Source organism: Panthera tigris, chromosome B1, assembly GCF_018350195.1.
Source record: "Panthera tigris isolate Pti1 chromosome B1, P.tigris_Pti1_mat1.1, whole genome shotgun sequence".
Classification (NCBI taxonomy): Eukaryota; Metazoa; Chordata; class Mammalia; order Carnivora; family Felidae; genus Panthera; species Panthera tigris.
In genome coordinates this window covers 43,578,567-43,601,517 of record NC_056663.1, presented here as the reverse complement: position 1 = coordinate 43,601,517, position 22,951 = coordinate 43,578,567, and the positions used below count along the sequence as shown (strand labels likewise).

The 22,951-nt window shown below is 36.6% G+C and overlaps 2 protein-coding genes across 7 annotated transcripts in view; both read left to right on the top strand.

Annotated features, from left to right (window-relative positions):
• ADAM9 (ADAM metallopeptidase domain 9) overlaps window positions 1-4,779 on the top strand; it is a 149,984-nt gene extending 145,205 nt beyond the window's left edge. Inside the window, exons 21-22 of the mRNA XM_042983416.1 lie at window positions 2,908-2,975; window positions 4,619-4,779. Coding sequence (XP_042839350.1) covers window positions 2,908-2,975; window positions 4,619-4,712 — 162 coding nt within the window. The 3' untranslated portion in view covers window positions 4,713-4,779. The remainder of the gene's footprint in view (window positions 1-2,907; window positions 2,976-4,618) is intronic.
• Window positions 4,780-10,246: 5,467 nt separating this feature from the next.
• ADAM32 (ADAM metallopeptidase domain 32) overlaps window positions 10,247-22,951 on the top strand; it is a 174,062-nt gene continuing 161,357 nt past the window's right edge. For 2 of the 6 annotated variants that reach the window (XM_042983414.1, XM_042983415.1), the window contains exons 1-2: window positions 10,247-10,407; window positions 22,476-22,555. In XM_042983414.1, the coding sequence (XP_042839348.1) occupies window positions 10,350-10,407; window positions 22,476-22,555 (138 nt within the window). In that variant the 5' untranslated portion in view covers window positions 10,247-10,349. The remainder of the gene's footprint in view (window positions 10,408-22,475; window positions 22,556-22,951) is intronic. The other 4 variants (XR_006216642.1, XM_042983412.1, XM_007097061.3 and 1 more) reach the window with 4 other exon arrangements.

The following is a 22,951-nucleotide window of genomic DNA, read 5'->3' as shown; positions in this document are numbered from 1 at the left end:
TGTTTCATATTAGCTTATATCCGTTACATGTAATTTTTTTGTCCTAATGTTGTCTCTTATAAACACAATATTTTATTTAAAAATTTTTTAAAAATATTTGTCTTAAAATTTTTTTTTTTAATGTTTATTTAGTTTTTGTTTTTTTTTTTAACCTTTATTTATTTTTGAGACAGAGAGAGACAGAGCATGAACGGGGGAGGGGCAGAGAGAGAGGGAGACACAGAATCGGAAGCAGGCTCCAGGCTCTGAGCCATCAGCCCAGAGCCCGACGCAGGGCTTGAACTCACCCACCGTGAGATTGTGACCTGAGCTGAAGTCTGACGCTTAACTGACTGAACCACCCAGGCGCCCCAATGTTTATTTAGTTTTGGGAGAGGGAGAGGGAGAGGGGGAGAGGGGGAGGGAGAAGGGGAGAGGGAGAGGGGAGAGAGGGGGAGGGAGAGGGGGAGAGGGGGAGGGAGAGGGAGAGGGAAGCAGGCTCCAGGCTCCGAGCCATCAGCACAGAGCCCAACGCGGGGCTTGAACCCACGAATCGTGAGATCATGACTTGAGCCGAAGTCAGACGCTTAATCAACTAAGCCACCCAGGCGCCCCCAAAATATTTGTCTTTTAACTGGAGACTTTATGCTGATTGCAATTATTAATGTAGTTTTTCTACCATATTACTTTATGATCTTTAATTTTCCTGTTGTTTTTTTTTTTTTTTTCTTTCTGTTTTCTTCCCACACCACAAATCCTCTTCTATTTTTTTGGGCTGATTTAGTTTCCCTCTTGCCCCATGTCATTTTTCTCGTCTGCTTGTGTTTAGATACATTGTTACATAAATTAGATTCAGATCTGCCACTTATTTGTGATAGTTTCTTGTAGCTTCATTTTTTTTTAAAAGGATTCATTTCTTTAAACATATAAAAATACCTACTTTTTGTGCTTTATCTGATCATTTTAATGTGTGCAGTCTTGGTTTGTTATTTCTACTGATTCTTACAGTGGCTTATTTGTTAGTGTGCTTTGTGATACTGATTGTAAACTCATATTCTCTGGAATTTTATATGGGAGAATTTTATATGAAATTTTATTTCAGTCCTGAATTATAGAGTTCCTACAGAGAGTGTGTATATTTCCCTTGGCCACATGCCTGGGGTCAATTTCAGCTTCTCTAAATTAAAATTTTTGTTGGTATTTTGGGCCGCACAAGTGTTATGAACTCTGGCCCCCCAAACCCTTGTGAGGATGGGTATGTGGTTACAAATTACCCACAGAGATTATTTTCTTTTATTCCCCTTCTACCACCACCACCGTCTATTTAGGCAGTTCCCCCACTGTTCTTCGGGACAGGTGTTTCTTCACTGAGTTAATCCAGTGAGGACATTGCCCTTCAGGGGCCTAGGCTTTTTATGTTAGGTCTTAGATTCAGCATTCCATCCAACTCAGGCTCCAGGTTTTGTCTTCTAGATCTATGTATTATTTGAAAACATATAATGTAGTTCACCAAGGATGGAAGACATTCATAGGACCAATGCTGCTACATCCTCTGGACTCTTTCATACTTTTACTGTTTTGGGTCTTTAAGATATTTCTTACTCCCTAGAAATTCATTCAAGCATTAAAAAATACCTATTAATATTTTAACCAGCATTTTAGGTGTTCTCTACTTAGAACATTTTAGTCTACTGTTGGTGAGTAATAAGCCTGTATCCTATTGTTTTTAATAACTGTATATCTATACCATTCCATCTTATGAATTTATCACAGATTTAAAAACCGGTTGTTTCCAATCTTGTTACCATAAAAAAATGCAGCATCAAGCATCCTTCTGTATAGGTCTGTGCATACATGTAAAAGTATATGTCAAATAAATTCCAAGAAGTGGAGTTGAACTATCCTTTTAAAGTGCTGCTTCTATGGGTTAATGGAAAGGGATGGAGACATTTTCTTGCATCCCTTCTCCATTTTCACAATAAAAGCAAATCATTTTATGGGGCCAAAAATAGACCACCTGTTCCACAGCAGGACCCAGAGAATGTTCAAGGTCTTCTCCAACACTGTGCATATTTTGTCACTCATAGAGCTTTAGAAAATAACAGCAGTTAGTAGACAACATCTTGGTCAGGATCATATTATCGGTGATTCAGTAATTCCATCTGATCTTCCCTAACTTTTCCTAACGTAAATGTGATGTGTAAAAAATATTCTTACTTTTACTTTCTTATTTGAGGCTTATCTGTTTACTTTCTTATTTGCTTTAGACTCTCACTTTATTGTAAAACTTCATTTCAACTATCTTGTCAAGGAAGAATATCATGAATTCCAAAATTAAGCGTTGTAAATTAGGACTATTTACAATACCAGTTAGGTACTATACATGTTTGGCAATACATTTTTGGAAATTTTTATTTAAAATATATTGAAATAGGAAACATGTTACCTTTTAACTAATGTAGTTGATTAAACCAAGATTATAATAGTTTAGTATTATTGAATTAAAAAAAAATAACCTTAAAAGAATTAAGTAGTCCACATTCAGTGGCAAAATGTTGAATAAGCAAAATATTTTTAAATGTCAGCATCGTAAGTCATCTATTTATTAATGTTATTTATTTATTTAAAATTTATTTTGAGAGAGAGTGATAGTGTGCATGGGAGGATTCAGAGAGAGAGGGAGAGAGATAATCCCAAGCAGGCTCCATGCTGTCAGCACAGAGTCCAGTGCAGGGTTCTATCTCACAAACTGTGAGATCATGGTCTGAGCCGAAATCAAGAGTTAGATGCTTAACTGACTGAGCCACCTAGGTGCCCCAATCTATTCATTAATTTTAAATATATTGATTACTTTCATATGGAAAATAAACTGTATAGAAAATAAATTTATGAGTGCACTGTGGTAATAACTGTTTCTTCCTTTTTTAGCCTATATATGCAAACAGATTTCCAGTACCAACTTATGCAGCCAAGCAGCCTCAGCAGTTCCCATCAAGGTCTGAAGTGAATTTACTTAGATTACTTAAGCAGAATAAAACCCAGGGTTAATGTCTAATATTTCCCCTTGTATTTAATTTAGCACAAGGTATTTATTATCAACAGTTTAGATCGAATCCAATTTTTAGAGAAGCTTTTAAGATCTTTTGATATAAATTTTGTCATATTAGTGCAGTGTCAAAATGAAATCTTAAAGAAGTCTGAATAGGACAAGCAAATGGTGCTGCAACCTTTGGTGTATGTAAGTTTCAGAAGCAAGGGCCTTTAAAGTACCCAGCAATGGCAAACCAGATGGGTTAGACCAGCCCCTCCTATTAGGAACAGCTAGAAAAGCTAGACAGTGTGTAATAAAATATGTGTTTGAAGGCATGAGAGAACTACCAAGGAAATGAGGAAGTATGGGGCCCAGGAGAAGAAGGCAGTCTGGAGATAATTCCATCTTTTGGGGAACACTTTACTGTCCTGGACATATTTACCTATTCTGAAAATGAGAATGGAGAGACTAGGAAACTGAGGAGAGCTTTCAACAAATTCACAGGGTTGAGGGGACTAAAACTGAAGCCCTGCCAAAGAGGAAGTACCCTGGCAAACATCCCAGGTTTTGTGTTGGGACCCAGCAGTAAGGGTAAACTAGATCCTCAACTTTATTTCTATGATTTTTTTTATGTTTGGCCCCTCATCACAAAAGCAGACACACAAGAAAAGACAATGTGTCTAAAACAAGAGAAGCAATAGACCACAGAAACAGACTCAGAGGGCAATCCAGTGAGTGGCACTATCAGACACAGACTTTAAAATAACTGTAATAATTATGTCACAGAATTAATAGTCAAGATTGAGAATTTCAGCACAGAACTACAAACTTTAATAAAAGAATTATATGGAAATTCTAGACCTGAAAAACACAAGAACTAAAATCTTTCAGTTCTCAATAGATGGGCTTAAAATCAGAAAGAAGGAGCATTTATTACGATATTTTGCAGTATATAAAATGCATCTTACCCCTCCCACCTCCAAAAGTCCTTCAAATTACAACTGAATTGCAACACTGGGGAGTGTCCTCATGTATAATCTTTATTATGTAATAAAGAGTTCATTGAAATCCAGCTGTGCATCAAGAGAAGAATACATAAATCGTGAGACAGATATTCATCAAGTAATGTGGTAGTGTGTTATTGGAGTAGAGTAATACTAGAATTAGATGAAGAGGGTAAGGAAGGGTAGAGAGGTTAAGGACAGGTATAGAAGTCATAGCAGGTTTAATTCTCAGAGTGGATGTAATGTTTTGAGGAAGTTGGAATTTCAGCTCTATTTATGTAAACAGGGAGCTAGTGACCTCGTGAGTGTTTTGCAGTTTGTCTTTTCAACTTCATGTGCTGTTATATTTAAAAATATATAAGCCAGAACCTTCATACAATGTTTTTTGATTATAGAATAGCATTACTTTGTGGTAGTTACTCCATTTTATGCTCTGGTTTTTGTCTTTAGCCATTGCATATCAGATGAATAATAATCTCAGAATATAATGTACTCTTCAGAATTGTCAGCAGTGTTACAGATGGTGTTACATTGGGCTTGTAATGAAGTAGTATTATTTCATGTAGTTGAAACACATGATTAACTGTCTTTTTTCCTCTTACAGGCCACCTCCACCACAACCGAAAGTATCATCTCAGGGAAATTTAATTCCTGCTCGTCCTGCACCTGCACCTCCTTTATATAGTTCCCTCACTTGATTTTTTTTTTTCCTTTACTTCTGCAGATATCTTCAGGGAACTAAGATAATCCTTTTTTTTTTCCTGATGTTTTCTTGAAAAGCCTTTCTTCCTGCTGCAACTATGAATGACAACAAAATACCATGAAACAAACTTTACTAACATAGAAAAACAGAAATCGAGTAGTGGCAATTGAGAAATCTACGAAACACAGTAAAGCCAGGGAATCTAGAATAACATTTCCATTTCCATCACTGAATAAGTTTTATTCAGTCGTTCCGTGATGTTAATGTACTGAACGTGGATTATGTTACTTTAAACATGTTATTGTAATGACTCTTAAATTAACTGTATTGGTTTAAGTTTCGTCATTAAGCACTTAAGTGTAATTCTGAATTTTGACCTTAGTTGTCATTAATGTAGTTTCTGGTTGAACACATGATAATCTAATACCTGTGAAAACTAATTAGCTGTCAATAATATCTAATACTTTTCATCTTGCACGGACTAATAATCATCATATGCTATAATCTTGTCTATCTCATTCACTTCACAAATAAAGGAACACTTTGTCTTCAGAAGAATGGGCAAAACCCACAATTAAGAGATCATAATCTTATTTTGGAAGTACAAAGCATACTAAAAGTTTGTATGTGTGTGTTCACATACAGTTATTGTCTTCTATTTTTATGATCATTCTATGGATAAATGATTCTATGGATTCTAAGGATAATAGAGTCTATGGATTTATCTATGGATAGTGAATATTAGAAAAATTAATTTAATAATAGAATTTCTATTATGAATCATGTTAAAGCATGGAATTCTTTTACAATAGCATTATTTTAAATAAATGAAACTTTAAGGTACGGAGTATTTAATAGAACTAATCAGATATGCTGTTGATACATGGCTGTAATAAAGCAGGAGCTCTTATAATATCTTCAGTCAAATTGAGATATCATAAAACCACTTGAGAATTTTATGAGCACTTTAAAATCTGAAACTTCAAAGCTTGCTATTAATATAATTTAGAATGTTTACATTTACTAAGGTGTGCTGGATCATGTCTCTGTTGATACTAATGTTTTCAAAGAAATTAGGCTGGAGAAAAGAAGTTAGAAAAGGTTTTCTTAGATAAATGCAAAAAAGCAAGTGTGGTGTGTAGTAGTTATTATTCCAGCTGTGTAAAAAAAATGAATTTTTACTTTGGAAAAAAATGATATGAATGGTAAAATTTTGAACACTTAAAAATTTTTCATAACCTTTCATAATAAAGTTTAATAATAGGTTTATTAACTGAATTTCATTAGTTTTTCAAAAAAATTTGGTTTGTGTATATATACATATACAAATATAACATTTACAATAAATAAAATACTTGAAATTCTGTTTTGTGTCACCCAGTAACTTTCTAATTACCCAGCTGTTTATAAGCTTATTAATTAAAACATCATATTAGTTTTAGATAAAACTACTAGTCAAACTTTTACAGATATTATGTCACTAATTTTCAGATTTCTGCTAAATTGTGCGCAGTAGCTTTTTTGTTATTAAAGGAAAACAGATTAGTTTTGAAGAAGAATGATATTTCAGTTCTCTGAAGATGGTACACTGTTTTAACAATTTGGTATATATTAAAAATTGCACATAGGACATGGGTGGATAAATACTCAGGGGCCAGGTAGATTAAAAGAATGTTAGGATATGGGGTGCCTGGGTGTCTCAGTTGGTTGAGAGTCCAACTTTGGCTGAAGTAATGATCTCACCTTTGTGGATTCAAGCCCTGCATTGGGCTCTGTACTGACAGCTCATAGCCTGGAGCCTGCTTTGGATTCTGTGTGTGTGTGTGTGTGTCTCTCTCTGCCCCTCCCCCCCTTGTGCTTTCTCTCTGTCTTTCCCTCTCTCTCTCTCTCTGTCTCTCTCTCTCTCTCAAAAATAAATAAAAATTAAAAAAATATTTAAAAGAACAGTAGGATATAGACATATAGTTTCCACTTCAGTGGAAAACTATGCATTGTCTGGAGTCTAGACTCTAGAAGAGAATTTACCCTTCCTAGCTATAGGATTCTATAGAACTATTTTACAGCTTTAAGCTGTAGATAACTGATAGCAATGTAAAATAATTCTTGTCCATAGATGTAAAGGTAAATTCTGCCCAGCAGAGAGAGGTTGAGCTGACATCCCTCCCTATTTTGCCTCCACTGGCACATTTATTTCGATATTCCTGATCTTTGGATTCTCCATTGAACTGGGTGTAATACCTTACCACTTTCCTCATTAATGAATTAAACACAATCTTCAACAATGTGTTCATTTATTTTTACTTTTTTTGGTCAAGTTTATTTATTTTGAGGGAGAGAGGGAGAGAGAGTGAGCACAAGTTGGGGAGGGGCAGAGGGAGAGAGGGAGAGAGAGAATCCCAAGCAGGCTCTGAAGTCTCAGTGCTGAGTTGTGATGTGGGGCTCAAACCCATGAATCACGAGATCACGACCTGAGCCAAAGTTTTATGCTTAACAGACTGAGCCACCCAGGTGCACCTAATGTGTTCATTTAAAAAAAAAAAAAGTATAAACAATCCCAAATGAAGATTCTTTCAGTTTAAACCTCTGAATGCATGTAAGACTAGAATGTTTGTGTCTTTTTCTCATATTGTCTCAATTTTTGCTATTGTAATTCATATCACTGAAACCTCGGTAATATTTTAACTATGTAACTCAAAGCTTTTTCCAGAATTAGGTAATTCCTTGGATTTTTTAATATTTATGAAGCTTTTCTAAAAGGGGGTGCTGGGTGGCTCAGTTGGTTAAGCATCCGACTCTTGATTTCAGCTCAGGTCATGATAGTTGTGAGATGGAGCCCTACATTGGGCTGTGCTCTGACAGCACAGAGCCTACTTGGGATTTTCTTTCTCTCCCTCTTTCTCTGCCACTCCCTCACTCACTCACTTGCTCTCAAAATAAACATTAGGGGCGCCTGGGTGGCTCAGTCGGTTGAGCGGCTGGCTTCGGCTCAGGTCATGATCTCATCGTTTGTGAGTTCGAGCCCCGCGTTGGGCTCTGTGGTGACCGCTCAGAGCCTGGAGTCTGCTTCAGATTCTGTGTCCGCCTCTCTCTCACCCATCCCTGCTTGTGCTCACTCTCTTTCAAAAATGAATAAACACAAAAAAATTTTAATAAATAAACATTAAAAAAAGACAAAAAGTTTTTCTAAAAACCTTTAATCATTTAACTTCTTTTACTTTTGTATATATTTTTACGTACATGGTTTCCTTTTTTAAAAAAATTTTTTAATTTAATTTTTAAATTTACATCCAAATTAGCATATAGTGCAGCAATGATTTCAGGAGTAGATTCCTTAGTGCCCGTTACCCATTTAGCCCATCTCCCTTCCCACAACATCTCCAGTAACCCTCTGTTCTCCATATTTAAGTCTCTTATGTTTTGTCCCCTCCCTGTTTTTATATTATTTTTGTTTCCCTTCCCTTATGTTCATCTGTTTTGTCTCTTAAAGTCCTCATATGAGTGAAGTCATATGATATTTGTCTTTCTCTGACTGACTAATCTCACTTAGCATAATACCCCCCAGTTCCATCCATGTAGTTGCAAATGGCAAGATTTCATTCTTTTTGATTGCCGAGAAATACTCCATTGTGTGTGTGTGTGTATACCACATATTCTTTATCCATTCATCCATCGATGGATATTTGGGCTCTTTCCATACTTTGGCTATTGTCAATAGTGCTGCTATAAACATGGGGGTGCAGGTGTCCCTTCGAAACAGCACACCTGTATCCCTTGGATAAATACCTAGTAGTGCAATTGCTGGGTCGTAGGGTAGTTCTATTTTCAGTTTTTTGGGGAACCTACTGCACCAGCTAGCGTTTCCATATGTACATGTTTTTCACTTAGGTTTGGCCTTGATTTATTCTGGATTGCTATTAAAATTGTAAAATTTCTTGGCCATAAATATCACTTCAAAATTTGCAAATATTAAAGGGCTTCTTTAATATCTGATAAAGACATTTTAATAATTAGATAAATTATATGTAACTTTATCCCTGTTTGACTATATGTTCACAAAATTATATCGCTCAGGATATTGCATTTTCTCTTTGTCTTAAGCAGTTGCTTGGGTCTTTAACCATATGGTTAAGCACAATCCAGGTTTTCTAAGCACAAATCAGATTTTATTGAATTCCATAAATGTTTACTGAAACTTGATCACCTTGCAGATATCATATTAGGCACTGTGATATATAAGTTCTGGATGGGACATAAAACTGTTACGTTGAGAGCTATATACACAGTAAGAATAATATAAAGTCTGCTCTATTAAAGATTGAAACAGGAAAGGTTGAAGAAGAGAACCAATAAACCAGGAATTCATTGAAAATACCACTAATTGACAAGTCTAAGTACTTACTGTAATTTTTCTTCTAATACTATGAAGCAAGATGAAACCAGCTTTTGGCTCAACTACTGCCTAGAGTCTAGTTTTGGCTGTTCTGTTGAGATACAAGCTGGGTGTAGATTTTTGCCTTATTTTTGCTCATATTTTTCTTTTTGTAGGCCTAGATGGCCCTGTTGAAGTCCTATGCCTCTGCAAAATCGCATCTCAAATGGCAATTTACGATGTAATTCTCTAAGTGTGCTTTTTGGTTTCCACGGAGCTTTTTAGTCTGTGTGTGCCTCTTTGTTACTTAGTATGATTGATTAATTCATTCTTTGGGACTTCAAAAGAATTAAAAGATAGTGCATATAGGTAGAGACTGGAGGTGAAGCTGAGAGGGAGGAGACATTGTATCCCAGGGAATAAGGCAATTTTTATTCAGGAAAGACCAGAAGTTGGAGTGGCCAAAGCATTGGGGGTTAAGAGAAAATAGGTGGCAGCCTGGGCTTGGAATTTAGAAATTTTTTCTACTGGAACATAAGTACTGCAACTATGGTTAAGAATCTCCTCCAACTCGTTGACTACATGAATGAATGAGTAGTCACTGTACTGAGAAGTTCGTGAACAAGAGAATGCTAACACATGAATTCTAGCCAAGGCCTGTTGAAGAACCAGATTGGAAGAAAAGTAGACACAGCCTGATTACACAGCGCATTTGGGCAGTAGGCATGGAAAAAAAAAAAATCACAGCAAGCTCTTTTCAGAGATACCAAAACTTATCCCTTTCTTGGACTGTCTTTCACACATCTGGCTAGTTTTGTTGTTGTTTTGTTTGTTTAGAAACCGAGCTTTAGTAAATATGAGTGTGCGTGCGTGCATATAGTTTTAAATTCAGAAAGTACTGCACGTTTTTCAAAACATCTGGAAGTGTGTGATACAAAACAGCGTACAGTTCAATTAATGCGTTAGATCTGTTAGGTCTGTCAACACGAAGAGAAAGGTTTAGTGGTGGACAGCGACTGCGACGTCGCAGGCGCGAAGAGACGTCCGGACAACCTCAGAGGAGCTGCAGGCTCACGGGCCAGGCACGCAGGATTTAGGTCGGGAGCCAGGTGGGTGCGTGCTGCGGGCGACTAGCATTCGTGGCAGCGGCCTCGCGAGATCTTCGCCCCACGAATGCGCGCGTGTGAGCGGCCGCGGCGCCGACCCTAGAGCGCTCCCAACGGCCGCCGCCCCAGTCCACTGTCGGAGCCCCAAAGCCACACCATGTTCCTCCTAATGCTGCTGCTTGTTGGGCTCCGCGGCTTGCTGGCATCAGGACCTGGTAAGGCAGCGGAGACCCTGGTACACTGGGTCTGGGCAGAGGAAGGTGTTTCTTTTCCTTCTTTCAACGAGTTCCTGCTTCTGTCAAACGGTGGCCCAACTCGGTTCAGATCTGCCTTCTGGTTTCTTTTGGCCGGTCCGCCTGGAAACCCGGCCTTTAGGGGGCGTTCTGTTGGGATAGACAAGTGACTTCCAAGAGGGGAAGGTCATTTCAGTGAACTCAAGGACAAATCTCTTCCTCTCTGAACGTGGGTTGGGGGCAAGCTTTCCTGCAGGTGTGTCGTCCACCTCACAAAACTGCCCCAACACATCATGTACTCAGAAGCACCCTAGAATCTTCTTGAATTCCACTCAAAATCCAGACAAAAATAAAAACAAAAACCTGATTCTCCTCACGTACCATTTGTTCCAACATAGCTAATCCGGCATACCTATGACAATAATTTGTCCTGCTGTCAAAGAAAAAAAAAATTCAGTGTCAGCTGTGCTGACAGTGACAGAGGTCCATTATGGCAGGGTACAAAGAACGGTATAAAGAATCCACAAAATTTTAACATATATTAGAGGTGGTTTAGATGCAAGCAAACATTTTAGGTATGTTCTTATTTTCCTCCTCTTTTTATACACTACTGTTCTGAATCTTGCCATCCCGTGTCAGTGCATAGAATGTACTGTTCATTAAACACTAACCTCCTCTTTCCCCTCTCCCTGCAGTCTTGGAAACCACCATTCTACTTTGTGTCTCTGTGGATTTGACTATACCAGGTGCCTCATGTAACTGGAATTCTGGAGTATTTTTCTTCTTGTGATTGGTTTATTTCACATAACTCCCTCAACGTTCATCTGTGTTGTAGCATGTATCAGAGTTTTCTTCTTTTTAAGGCCGAGTAGTATTCTGTTGTGTGGAATAAAAGTGGATAAATACGTATTTCATTTTGTTTATCTGTTTACCTGTAGATAGATATTTGGGTTGCAGCTCCTTGTGGGCTATTATGAACAATGCTGCCATGAACACATGTGTACTTGTACTTGTTTGAGTCTCTGTGTTCACTTCTTTTGCATGTATATTTCTAGAAGAGGAGTTGCTGCATCATATGGTACTCTATTTTTAATTTTTTGAGGAACTATCACATTGTTTTTCATGGTGGCTGCACAATTTTACATTCCTACTAGCAGAGTACAAGGGTTCCAAATTTCGACATTCTTGTCAACATGTTATTTTATGTTTTTTTATGATGATAGTCTTCCTAGGGGATATGTCTCTATGATATGAATTCCCCCACTGTTTAGTGATGTTGAGCATCTTTTCATGTGCTTGTTGACCATTTGTATATATTTGGAGAAATGAGTGTTCAGGTCCTTTGCCTGTTTTTAAAATTGGGTTATTTTTGTTGTCAAGCTGTAAGAGTTCTTCTTATATTCGGGACTAGACCTTTTTCAGACAAATGATTTACAAATATCTTCTCTCAGTAGGCTATCTTTACTTTTCTTGTGAGTGTCCTTTGATTCACAAAAGTTTTTTATTTTGGTGAAATCTAATATATTTATGTTTTCTTTTGTTGTTCATGTTTATGATGACATACTTAAGAATCCATTGCCAAATCTAAAGTCATGAAGATTTACTCTTGTTTTCTCTTCTAAGAATTTTATTGTTTTATCTCTTAAATTTGGTTGTTGATCCATTTTAACTTAATTTTTATATATGCTGTGAGGTAGAGTTTCAGCTTCATTCTTTCTCATTCATTCTGGTTTCTCTGTTTATTCCTAATAATGCTTTTTTGCCCCATTAAAATCTATTTGTGCTGATGTTAACATAGCTACATCAACTTTCCTTTGGCTAGTATTTTCTGTAAATATATATTTTCCATCCTTTTATGTGGCAGTTCTTTAGTGTTCACTGAGTATCTATCTTTTGCCCATATTTCTTGTCCTTTTAACATTCAGACTGGGTCATTTTAACTATCTCGTGCTCATGAGGTTGAGAAGAAATGAGGTGAGTAATTTTTGGATCAAGGCAATTAAGAGTTGATATCCTTCCATCTCTCTTTTCTGATGCCACAGTAACCTGAGAAGCCATGAGCTGAGTTTATGGTGTCACCAGTTGGAGAGAGCCTGGATCTCTGAGTCACTACTTTAATGAGAGCTCCTGGTGACCCTTACCAAACTTTACATGAAAAACAAATAAGCTTTTATTGTGTTAACATTTCAATGTTTTATTTATTACCATTCCATAGCCTGGTCAGGCTAAGTTGACCAATATAGAGATTGGAACTTTGAAGTGGTGTGCTGCCATAATAAACTTAAAATCGATGTCTTTGAGCTTCTGGGTAGTGAATGATGGGTAATGGATAGTAGATGACAAAACATTGAAACTAACTGGAAAAATGGAGATCTATGTTAGGAAGTTACAAAATGTTTCATAGTATATTTCATAAAGTTATAGTAAACTGTATGACTGTGTTTTACCGAAGTTAGATAACGGTATGTTGTTTTTTTGCAGTTGGAGGTCAGTTTCATTACCCAAGTTTGGCAAAGTGTTAAGAGAAGGATATAATCTCAGGAAACAATTGGCCAGTTTGTAAAAAGAAATGATAGGGAATAAATCCAGAAATTCAAGGTCTTTCAGGATTTAAAAAAGTGATTCCAGATTCCAAATGGTAAGAAATGGAATTTAGAAAGGTTTGAGCACCAGAGTGTCAGTAAAAACTCCCACATAGAGAAAATTACTCAGGGAAGAGCTCTAATTAAGGGTATGGACATATATTTTTCCAGATAGAGTCAAGGTTGCCATCATTTAGTTGAAAGAGAGAAAGAGAGAGAGATGAGAGGGGAGGGAGGGAGAAATAGGAGTTAGGCAAAGAAATTATAGAATGAGGGAAAGTATTTGCAAATCATTTGTCTGAAAGGGGCCAAGTATCCAGAATATAAAAGGCAAAGAAATAAAGCAGATTTGAAAATTATGACTTAAAAAAATTTTTTTTTATTTATTTTTGAGACAGAGAGAGACAGAGCATGAACGGGGGAGGGGCAGAGAGAGAGGGAGACACAGAATCGGAAGCAGGCTGCAGGCTCTGAGCCATCAGCCCAGAGCCCGACGCGGGGCTCCAACTCCCGGATCGTGAGATCGTGACCTGAGCTGCAGTTGGACGCTTAACTGACTGAGCCACCCAGGCGCCCCGAAAATTATGACTTTAAAAAGTTTTGTATGTGTGTTACTTATACAGAAAGCAACTAGATGAGAAACTACTAAGGTTTTGAGCGTAGTATATTAGCAAAGGAACCTCAAACTTAGATTAAAAAATATTTTTACTTTTAAGAATTAAAACAGCCCTTGGGCCCTGAAACTTCCAGATGCAGATAGTAAACTGAAAAAGCCATACAGCTGTCCAGGAAGGATATTTGTATTTAAGTCTGTTTATGATATTTTATACTTTCTATATATCATGCTTTTTATTTGATACCATTTAAAAAAATCTCATTTCCAGCCTTATGTGTTTTGTATTTCTAATTTTAATGTAAAAAAGTCCAAACTAAGACTGTTACTTTTTCCAAAAAAGACAATGACAATAGACATTTATTTATGTTTGTGATTAATTTATATATATATATATTTGGTTGCTTCACACTTGGGGCATAAACATTTATAATTTTTAGCCCTTCTTGATGGATAGACCCCTTAATTATGATATAATGACCTTCTTCATCTCTTGTTTTAAAATCTTGGTTTTAAAATCTAGTTTGTCTCATATAAGTATGGCTACTCTGGCTTTCTTTTGCCATCCATTAGCACAATAGATGGTTCTCTGCAGGTGTGTTTAGGTCTAAAATAAGTCTCTTGTAGGCAGCATATAAATGGGTCTTTTTTTTTAAAATCCATTTTGATACCCTATGTCTTTTTTTGTTTTTAGTGTTTATTTATTTTTGAGAGAGAGAGACAGAGCGTGAGCAGGGGAGGGAAAGAGAGAGAGGGAGACACAGAATCCAAAGCAGGCTTCAGGCTTTGAGCTGTTAGCACAGAGTCTGATGCGGGGCTCAAACCCATGAACCATGAGATCATGACCTAAGTTGGATGCCCAACCGACTAAGCCACCCAGGTGCCCCATACCCTATGTCTTTTGATTGGGGCATTTAGTACATTTACATTCAGAGTGATTATTGAAAGATATGGATTTAGTGTCATTGTATTATCTGCAGGTTTCATACTTGTGGTGAAGTCTCTGGTCCTTTGTAGTCTTTGCTGCTTTCTACTCAGAGTGCCCCCTTAGGATCTCCTGCAGGGCTAGTTTAGTGATCATAACTCCTTAGTTTTTGTTTGTCTGGGAAAGCCTTTATCTCTCCTATTCTGAACAATAGCTTTGCTGGATAAAGGATTCTTGGCTGTATATTTTTCCTATTCAGCACATTGAATGTTTCCTTCCACTCCCTTCTGGCCTGCCAAGTTTTAGTGGACAGTTCTACTACTACACTTATCTGTCTACCCTTGTTGGTTAAGGCCATTTGTCCCCAGCTGCTTTCAGAATTCTCTCTTTACTTTTGTATTTTGCCAGTTTCATTATGATATGTCATGCTGTTGACCTGTTTCTGTCGATTTTGAAGGGAGCTGTCTGTGCCTCCTGGACTTGGATGCCTATTTCCTTCCCCAGATTAGGGAAGTTCTCAGCTATAATTTGTTCAAATAAACCTTCTTTCCCTGTCTCTCTCTTCTTCTTCTGGAACTCCTATGATATGGATATTATTTCATTTCATTGAATCACTTAGGTCTCTATTTCTCCCCACATGGCCTAGTAATTTCCTTTCCCTCTTTTTTCAGATCATTTTCCATAATTTTATTTTCTGTTTCACCCCTTCTCTCCTCTGCTTCTTCATCCTCGCTGTCACTGCATCTAGTTTATTTTGCATCTCATTTATAGCATTTCTTAATTCATCGTGAACTATTTCTTGCATCTTTGATCTCTGCAGCAATAGATTGCTGTCTTATGTGCTTTTTTCAAGCCCAGATATTAGTCTAATGACTGTTATTCTAAATTCTTGTTCTGATATATTGTTTATGTCTGTTTTGAGCAACTCTCGGGCTGTCCTTTCCTCCTGGAATTTCTTTTGAGGATTTTGGCTAGGTTTCTTTTATATGTTTTAATAGCTTTTTATGTGTTCTGAACCTGTGAAAGCTACTGTATTAAAAAGGGGCCATACACTCTCCAGGGCCTGGCACTTCAGGCAGTATTTTTGGAGTATGTTGCATGCGCTCTGCTGTTGCATATTTGGCTGCTCTATCCCACTGGTCTGTCTTTACAAAGCTTTTCCTTACTCATAGTGGTGGATTGTTTAAACCTTCCACCAGGTGTGCTTTGATTTGCTCATTGAAGTAATCCTGGAAAAAAGGAAAGGGCAGGGGACCTGATCCCATAGTAAGAGAAAAATGAAAGGGGTGAAAAAAAAGACCACACAGAGAATCAAAGAAACTATAAGACTTAATCAAGAAAGAGAGAAAGGAAAATAAAGAAGGAGCTATAGAAAAGGTGTAAAAAGAATAGAGTAAAAATGCCTGATTAAACAGACAAAGCAGATTTTCTGGCCAAAAATCAAATCAGAAACTATGAGCCTGATTCCAAAGGAAAAAAAAGAAGAGGGTAGGAAGAAAAAGAAAAGAGAGGAGAAGGAAAGAAAAGTAAAGAGAGAGAGAGAGAGAGAGAGAGAGAGAGAAAAGAGCAACAGATTAACATACAAAACTGCAGTACAGTTGTCTGTTGGTACCTGGGACCAGTGGCTGTGCTGGTCTAGAGAAGAGGCTGTCTGGTTTGATCAGTGTTGGTCTCACTCCAATAGATAGGCAGTTACCAGGCATGGAGGGGCGGGGTTTGGTGTAAGCAGGTCCAAGCCTCCACGGGGGGCAGCTGTCCCCTTCCCCGAAGCCTCACCATGTTGGTGAGGGAGAGGAAAAATGGCGACATCCAGTCTCTCCCCAGACCCTGTGTCTCAAACCACGCTGTTCAGCCAGCTCTCACAGAGTAGCACTAGTGGCTGGTTTGTCCTGCCCCACAGTTCTCCGGTGCATTCTGGGGTGCTTGGCTGGGATTCAAAACCTGAGGTCTTAAAGGAGTGGGCATGTCCCAGACCTTGTTCTGGGACTTGCCACTCAGGGGCAAGCCACTCTGAGGACTTGCCACTCAGGGGCAAGCCACTCTGAGGGCTTGCCACTCAGCCCTGCTGATAAGGTAGACGCCTGCAGGGTCGTTTTTCCTTGGGGGGCAATATTCCCTCTTCCCACAGTACTCAAGGGAGGGGACTGTTCTCTCCCAGTGTGCCCCTGAGATCACTACTGCTCCCCAGGCCGGCTTCCCTCCCCACCAGAAGTGTGCACATGTCTTCCAGTTTGGAGAAAGGAGTGCTTTTGAAAACTCTGATCTTCAGCTCCTATGGCTGTTTGCAAAGCAGAGAGTGGCACTCTTTGTATTTCTTGTTCACCAGTCCTGATCTGCAGAGGTTTTTCTCTTGTCCTAACACAATACCACAGTCCACACCTTCTTTTTCCCTTTTGTCTCTCCATAGAAGGGGATCCCTCCCCTCTGTGCCCACTCTGTTTTATGTCCCCCAAATCACATACACACAGCTCAGTCCTGCCAAGCTATCTCCCTCCACATGTGGAGATTTTTCTGTAACTCTGCGGATAGATTTCCTGGGTGTTCCAAGTATTCTGACCTCAATACAGCTGTACTTTTCTGCCATTTTAACTCCTCCAACAATGAGAATAGAAAGTTGTCAGACACCACTCTCATCTTCTTACATATTATTGTTATTTAGTATTTAGTGCCACTTTTATTATTTTCCTAGTCATTATCTCTATTACTATTTGTTTCCTCAGTCAGGTTTGCTTAGATTTATCCACTGTTTACTGCTTTCTTTGCTTACCTTGTTTCTAGCACTTCTTCCTTTCTTAGATTTTTCATAAAAATTTTGAGTGACAAAATGTCTGTTCACTTGAAAATATCCTTATATCTCCCTCACTCTTGAATGGCAATTTAGCTTGATATGGAATTTCAGACTGACAGTTATTTTTCCAATAACACTTTGAGGATACTTTACTATTTGGCCTCTACCGTTATTATTTTATTTTTAATTATGGAAATTTCAAATAAATGCAGAAGTAGAAGAGTATAAAAAACCCAGCTTCAACAATTATAAATTCCTAGCCAATTCTTTTTATGTTCCTCTGCTTTTCTGTTCTCATATTATTTGGAACAAGTTATAGACATATCATTTCATCTCTAAATATTTCAGTATGTATTGCTAATTGACAAAAAATATACTTTTGAAATATAATCTCATAGTATCATGATCACACCTTAAAAATTAACAAAAATTTCTTAGATCATCCAAATTCCAATCTGTTCAAATTTTATTTTTTTTAAGAATACTATTTTTTGTCTTCTTGATAATCAGTCTGACACATGTGAATTGATATCTCATTGTAGTTTTGATTTGCATTTCCCTGACGATTAATGATGTTGAACATCTTTTCATGGGCCTGTTTGCCATCTGTATGTCTTCCTTGGAGTAATGTATATTTAAATTCTCTGTCCATTTCTTTTCTTTTCTTTTTTTTTGTAAATTAAAAAAAATGTTTATTTGAGAGAGAAAGAGCATGAGTGGGGGAGAGAGAGGAGCAGAGAGAGAGGGAGACACTGAATCTGAAACAGACTCCAGGCTCTGAGCTGTCAGCAGAGAGCCTGATGTGGGGTTCGAACACATGAACTGTGAGATCATGACCTGAGCTGAAGTCGGATGCTTAACAACTGAGCCACCCAGGTGCCCCTTTGCCTGTTTCTTAATTGTGTTGCTTTTTTGTTTGTTTGTTTGTTTGTTTTTTAGATATTAACTTGTGTAAGTTCTTTATATATTTTGAATATTAACCCCTTATCAGATGTATGATTTGCAAATATCTACTTTCATTCAGTAGGTTGCCTTTTAATTTCATCGATGATTTCCTTTGTTGCATAAAATTTTTTGTAGTTCGATGTAATCCCATTTATTTATTTTTGGGATTTTTTGCCCTTGTACAAGGAGACTGATCTAAAAAAGTATTACTAAGACCCATGTCAAAGAGCTTACTGCCTATTTTTTCTTATAGGGAGTTTAATGGTTTCAGATTATATTTGTATGTATCGTTTATATTTGTATATAGTTTGAGATGGTGGTCCAATTTCATTCCAGAATTCTAGAATAATTGTCTCTTAGATGATGTATTAATTTTTTTATTGTTGCTGTAACAGTTTACCACAAATTTAGTGGCTTAAATAATACAAATTTATTATCTTACAATTTTGTAAAGATGGGTCTCGTTGGGCTAAAATCAGGGAGTTGAAAGTGCTGTGTTTCTTCTATAGGCTATAGTAGTCTGCTTCCTTTTGCCTTTTCCAGATTCTAATGGCTGTTTGCATTATTTGGCTAGGCCCTCTACCTTGCATCTTCAAAGCTAGGAATATTGGGCTGAGTTATTTTCACACTACCATCTCTCTGGTTTTCTCTTCTACCCCCATTCATCTTCTTTTAAGGACCATTGTGATTAAATTAATACCACATGGATAATCCAGGATAAATTCCCTATTTTAAGGTCAGTTTATTGGCAACCTTAATATACTTTGCTTTGTAATCTAACATATTCACAGGTTCTGGGGATTAGAGTATGGACATCTTTGAGAGGAATTATTATTCCCCTTACCAAAGATAGTGAGATGTTAGAGTCTAGGAAGAAGTAGAACTAGAAATGATTCAAGAACCTGAGGCAGTATGGATGGTGAAAGTACATTGTTCTCACTGTTAAGCAGACTTGCTCCTGGAAAGTTTCTGCTTATTGGGAGAGAGAAAACACCTTTTTCTATCAGGGGTTACTTGCAGGTGCAAATGCCTGTGTTGCTTTGCTTCAGTAAAGAGACTATATTTGGAACAATATTTTTTACTATAAACAATATTTGTTATATCACCTGATTAAACTTAAGACAATTCTTTGTCTTTCTCTATTGCTTATAATCTGCACAGATCAAACAAACAAAATAGGAAAAAAATAGGAATCACTGCTCTTGTGTATTTCAATTCTTTTCAGGGTTGGACTACCTTCTGGATTTAGAAAAACTTTTGGTTTAATGTTTTGGTGATGGTGCATTATGATATTCACAGACTTCCTACCATGATAGTTCTCATTCTATGGGTCAGGAAGGCAAGATGGTGATTACATAAGATATTGATTATATCTATTTCCACATACTCTTCTGTAATTGGTCAGATTATGATAGGATAAATGTGTAGTCCCACGAGTAAACTCACAGATTTGAACCTAAATTTCATGTATCACCAGTCCTCTTATAAGCATATGTCTTTTCCTGAAGTGAACCAGTTATATTTTAGGTCCTCAAAAATAAGTATTAGCTTAGAGCAAGTGTTTAATATTCCATAGAAGGTCTGAGTAGTTGGGTTTTGATTTTGTGGATCCAGTCTGAAGATTTTCTTTAGTTGGTTGCTTTATCCTATTTACATTTATTGATAAAACTGAGATTTTTGATCTTACAACTTCTGAGATCTTGATCTTGTCATACTTTTCTGATTTCATACTTTTGTTTTGGTAAAGTATTTCATTGTAAAAATCTGGCTTTTGGTTTATTTTGTAGGTGCCTTTGTGTATGTTTTCTCTTCTCTTAATTTGGAATATTTATAATGTTTTACATAATGGATTAAAATTTTTATTTAGGCAGTAATAGTGATTCCTCACTGTAAGTAATTAGAAAAATTAATATCTTAGTACTTCTTCCCACTTTTGGCTCTCCCCTTTATTACATGACTGTGGTTATTTTAAATCTTAGTTATTATACACTGTTATACCATTAAACAGTATGTTTCTACTTCTATAACTTGATTTTAAACTTTAAGTCACATTTTTGGGGGGCCACATTGCAATAAATGTAAGGAAATCAGGATGCACTTATGGTATTCCTCTTCTGCTACACTGCCTGACATTATTATATATGTTATGTCTATATCATCATGGTTTAATAACATTTGTACCCTATTGGATAACTAAGACTTCCACAGTTTTATTAGCCTTATTCTGTATTTAAGTTTGTTTAATATCCACAACTAACCTTTAACTCTGTTGGTACCTTTGTTGGAAGAAGTTTCTCTGCCTTTGGTGACAGGTGGAGGTGAGCTATTTTCCTTGAGTTTTGCTTATAATACCTGTCTTTTGCCTCTATATTTGAATAACAGTTTTGTTGGGGATGAAATACAAGGGTCTACACTTTTTCCTGAAGATTTTCTAAAAACATAGTTCTTCATATGTGTAGAAGCTTACGGGAATAGCCATATGCTTAATGCTGTGAAACCACACTGTGTATAATCAGTCTTTTCAAGTATCATCATATTTCATTATAGTTTCTCACATATGCATAGAAGCATATGGGAATAGTCGTATGCCTAACACTGTGAAACCACACTCTGTAGATTCAGTTTTCAAGTATCATCATATTTCATTAAAGTTTCTAACATACACATAAAAGCATATGGGAATAGTCGTATGCTTACCTCATTGAAAATGCACTGTATATAAACCATTGTTCAAGTAACATCTTTTTCATTGATTTATATGTGTTTGTAAATGCATCTGTAAAAGCATGTAGGAATAGACCTATTCTATGGCATGTTTCAAATGACACCTTTTTCATTAAGATATAAGTGTTTGTAAACATATGTTAGAAGCATATGGGAAGAGCCTTGTGTATATCTTATTGAAACTACACTGAGTATAAGCCATCAGTTCAAGTAACATCTTCTCTAGTTAATATAAACCTGCTAGCCCCCAACACCCTAACCCTAACCCCTAACTCCAACTTAATCCCCAACCCCTAACCCTAAACCTTAATCCTCATCCTCATCCTAACCCTAACACTAACCCCAAAGCCCTAACTCCAAATTGAGCCCTATGGAGAGTTCTCTAAACAGCAGGATACCAGGAACATGCCCTCACCCTGGCCCTAACCTTAAGCCTGACCCTAACACTGGCCATAAACCCTAACCCTAATCCTATATCTGAGAAGAAAAAAGAAGTAGTATGTATATATACAATGGAATATTACTCAGACATTAAAAAAGTATGAAATCTTGCCATTAGCAATGACATGGATAGAGTTAGAGAGTAATATGCTGAGAATAGAAAGATGAATACCATGTGATTTACCACGGTAAGAGAAAAATGAATACCATGTGATTTCACTCCTATGTGGAATTTCAGAAACAAAACAAATGAGCAAAGGGGAAAATAAAATAAAAGGGGAAAAGTCCAAGAAATGGACTGTTAGTCATAGAGAACAAACTAATGGTTACAGGAGGGGAGGTGGGTGAGGGCATGGGTTAAATAGGTAATAAGGATCAAGGAGTACACTTGTGATGAGCATAGGGTGTTGTATGGAAGTGTTGAATCACTCTTTGTACGCCTGAAACTAATATTGCCATGTGTGATAACTAACTGGAATTTAAATAAACACTTAAAAAAAAATAAAGACATTGTTCTTCAGTTTTTAAATTTTGAATACTGTTATAAAAATTGTCAAGCCAGCCTGCTTTTCTCCCTTATGCCCAATATGATTTTGTTTTTCTTTTTGTTCATAGGCCAATAGGATTCTTTCTTTATCTTAGACACCCAATAACTTTAGTAGAATATTTCTCAATTTTAATTGTTATCAGTTATTCCTGAATTCTGTGTACTTTTCAGTGTATTGTTTCAAATCTTTTATTTAAGGAAAGTTTGCTTGAAGTATATCTTTGACCTTTTTTTTGGTCTGTTTGTTTGTTTTCTCCAGTAACAGCAAATTTTGCCTAAGTTTAACTATGCCCTGTCTCCACCCCCTAGTCCTTTTTTTTTTTTATCTTTTATAACTACTCTGTTTTTAAATTAAGCATTTTCAAGATTTTTATAGGAGTACATAAGGATGACTCATATGTGCATTTTAGTGAATTCTACAAAAGAACCTGAACAAATAGTCAGGTATAAGACACAATTATTAACTATCTTTTTTCTTTCTTCAGGTTCTCAAAATCCATTTTTACAAATTATAGTTCCAGAGAAAATCCAAGAAAATACAAGTGATAATTTGGAACTAGAAAATGTAAGAGATATTTTTCACAATATTATATGATTTTTTAAATTCTTATTTATAGCAATTAAATGTGTCAACCCCATTATAGAATGAATCTAAGTATACACTATTACTACTTATATGGAATTTTAAGTTTGATAGTGAAAGCAAATATATAGATGGGAATCTTCTGTTTTGTCTAACATTTGTCATTTCCTTATGGTAAAAATTTTAAAAGTTCTAATAAAGAAAATAATGTAGAAGAATTAGGGTCTTATCTGAGTAATATTTACATGATTCAGATGAAGAGAATAATTTTCACCAAAATGGTTAAGAGAATCTCTTTTAAAAATTTTTTGATTTTAAGTATAGTTGACACATGTTACATTAGTTTCAGGTATACAACATAGCGATTCAACATCTCTA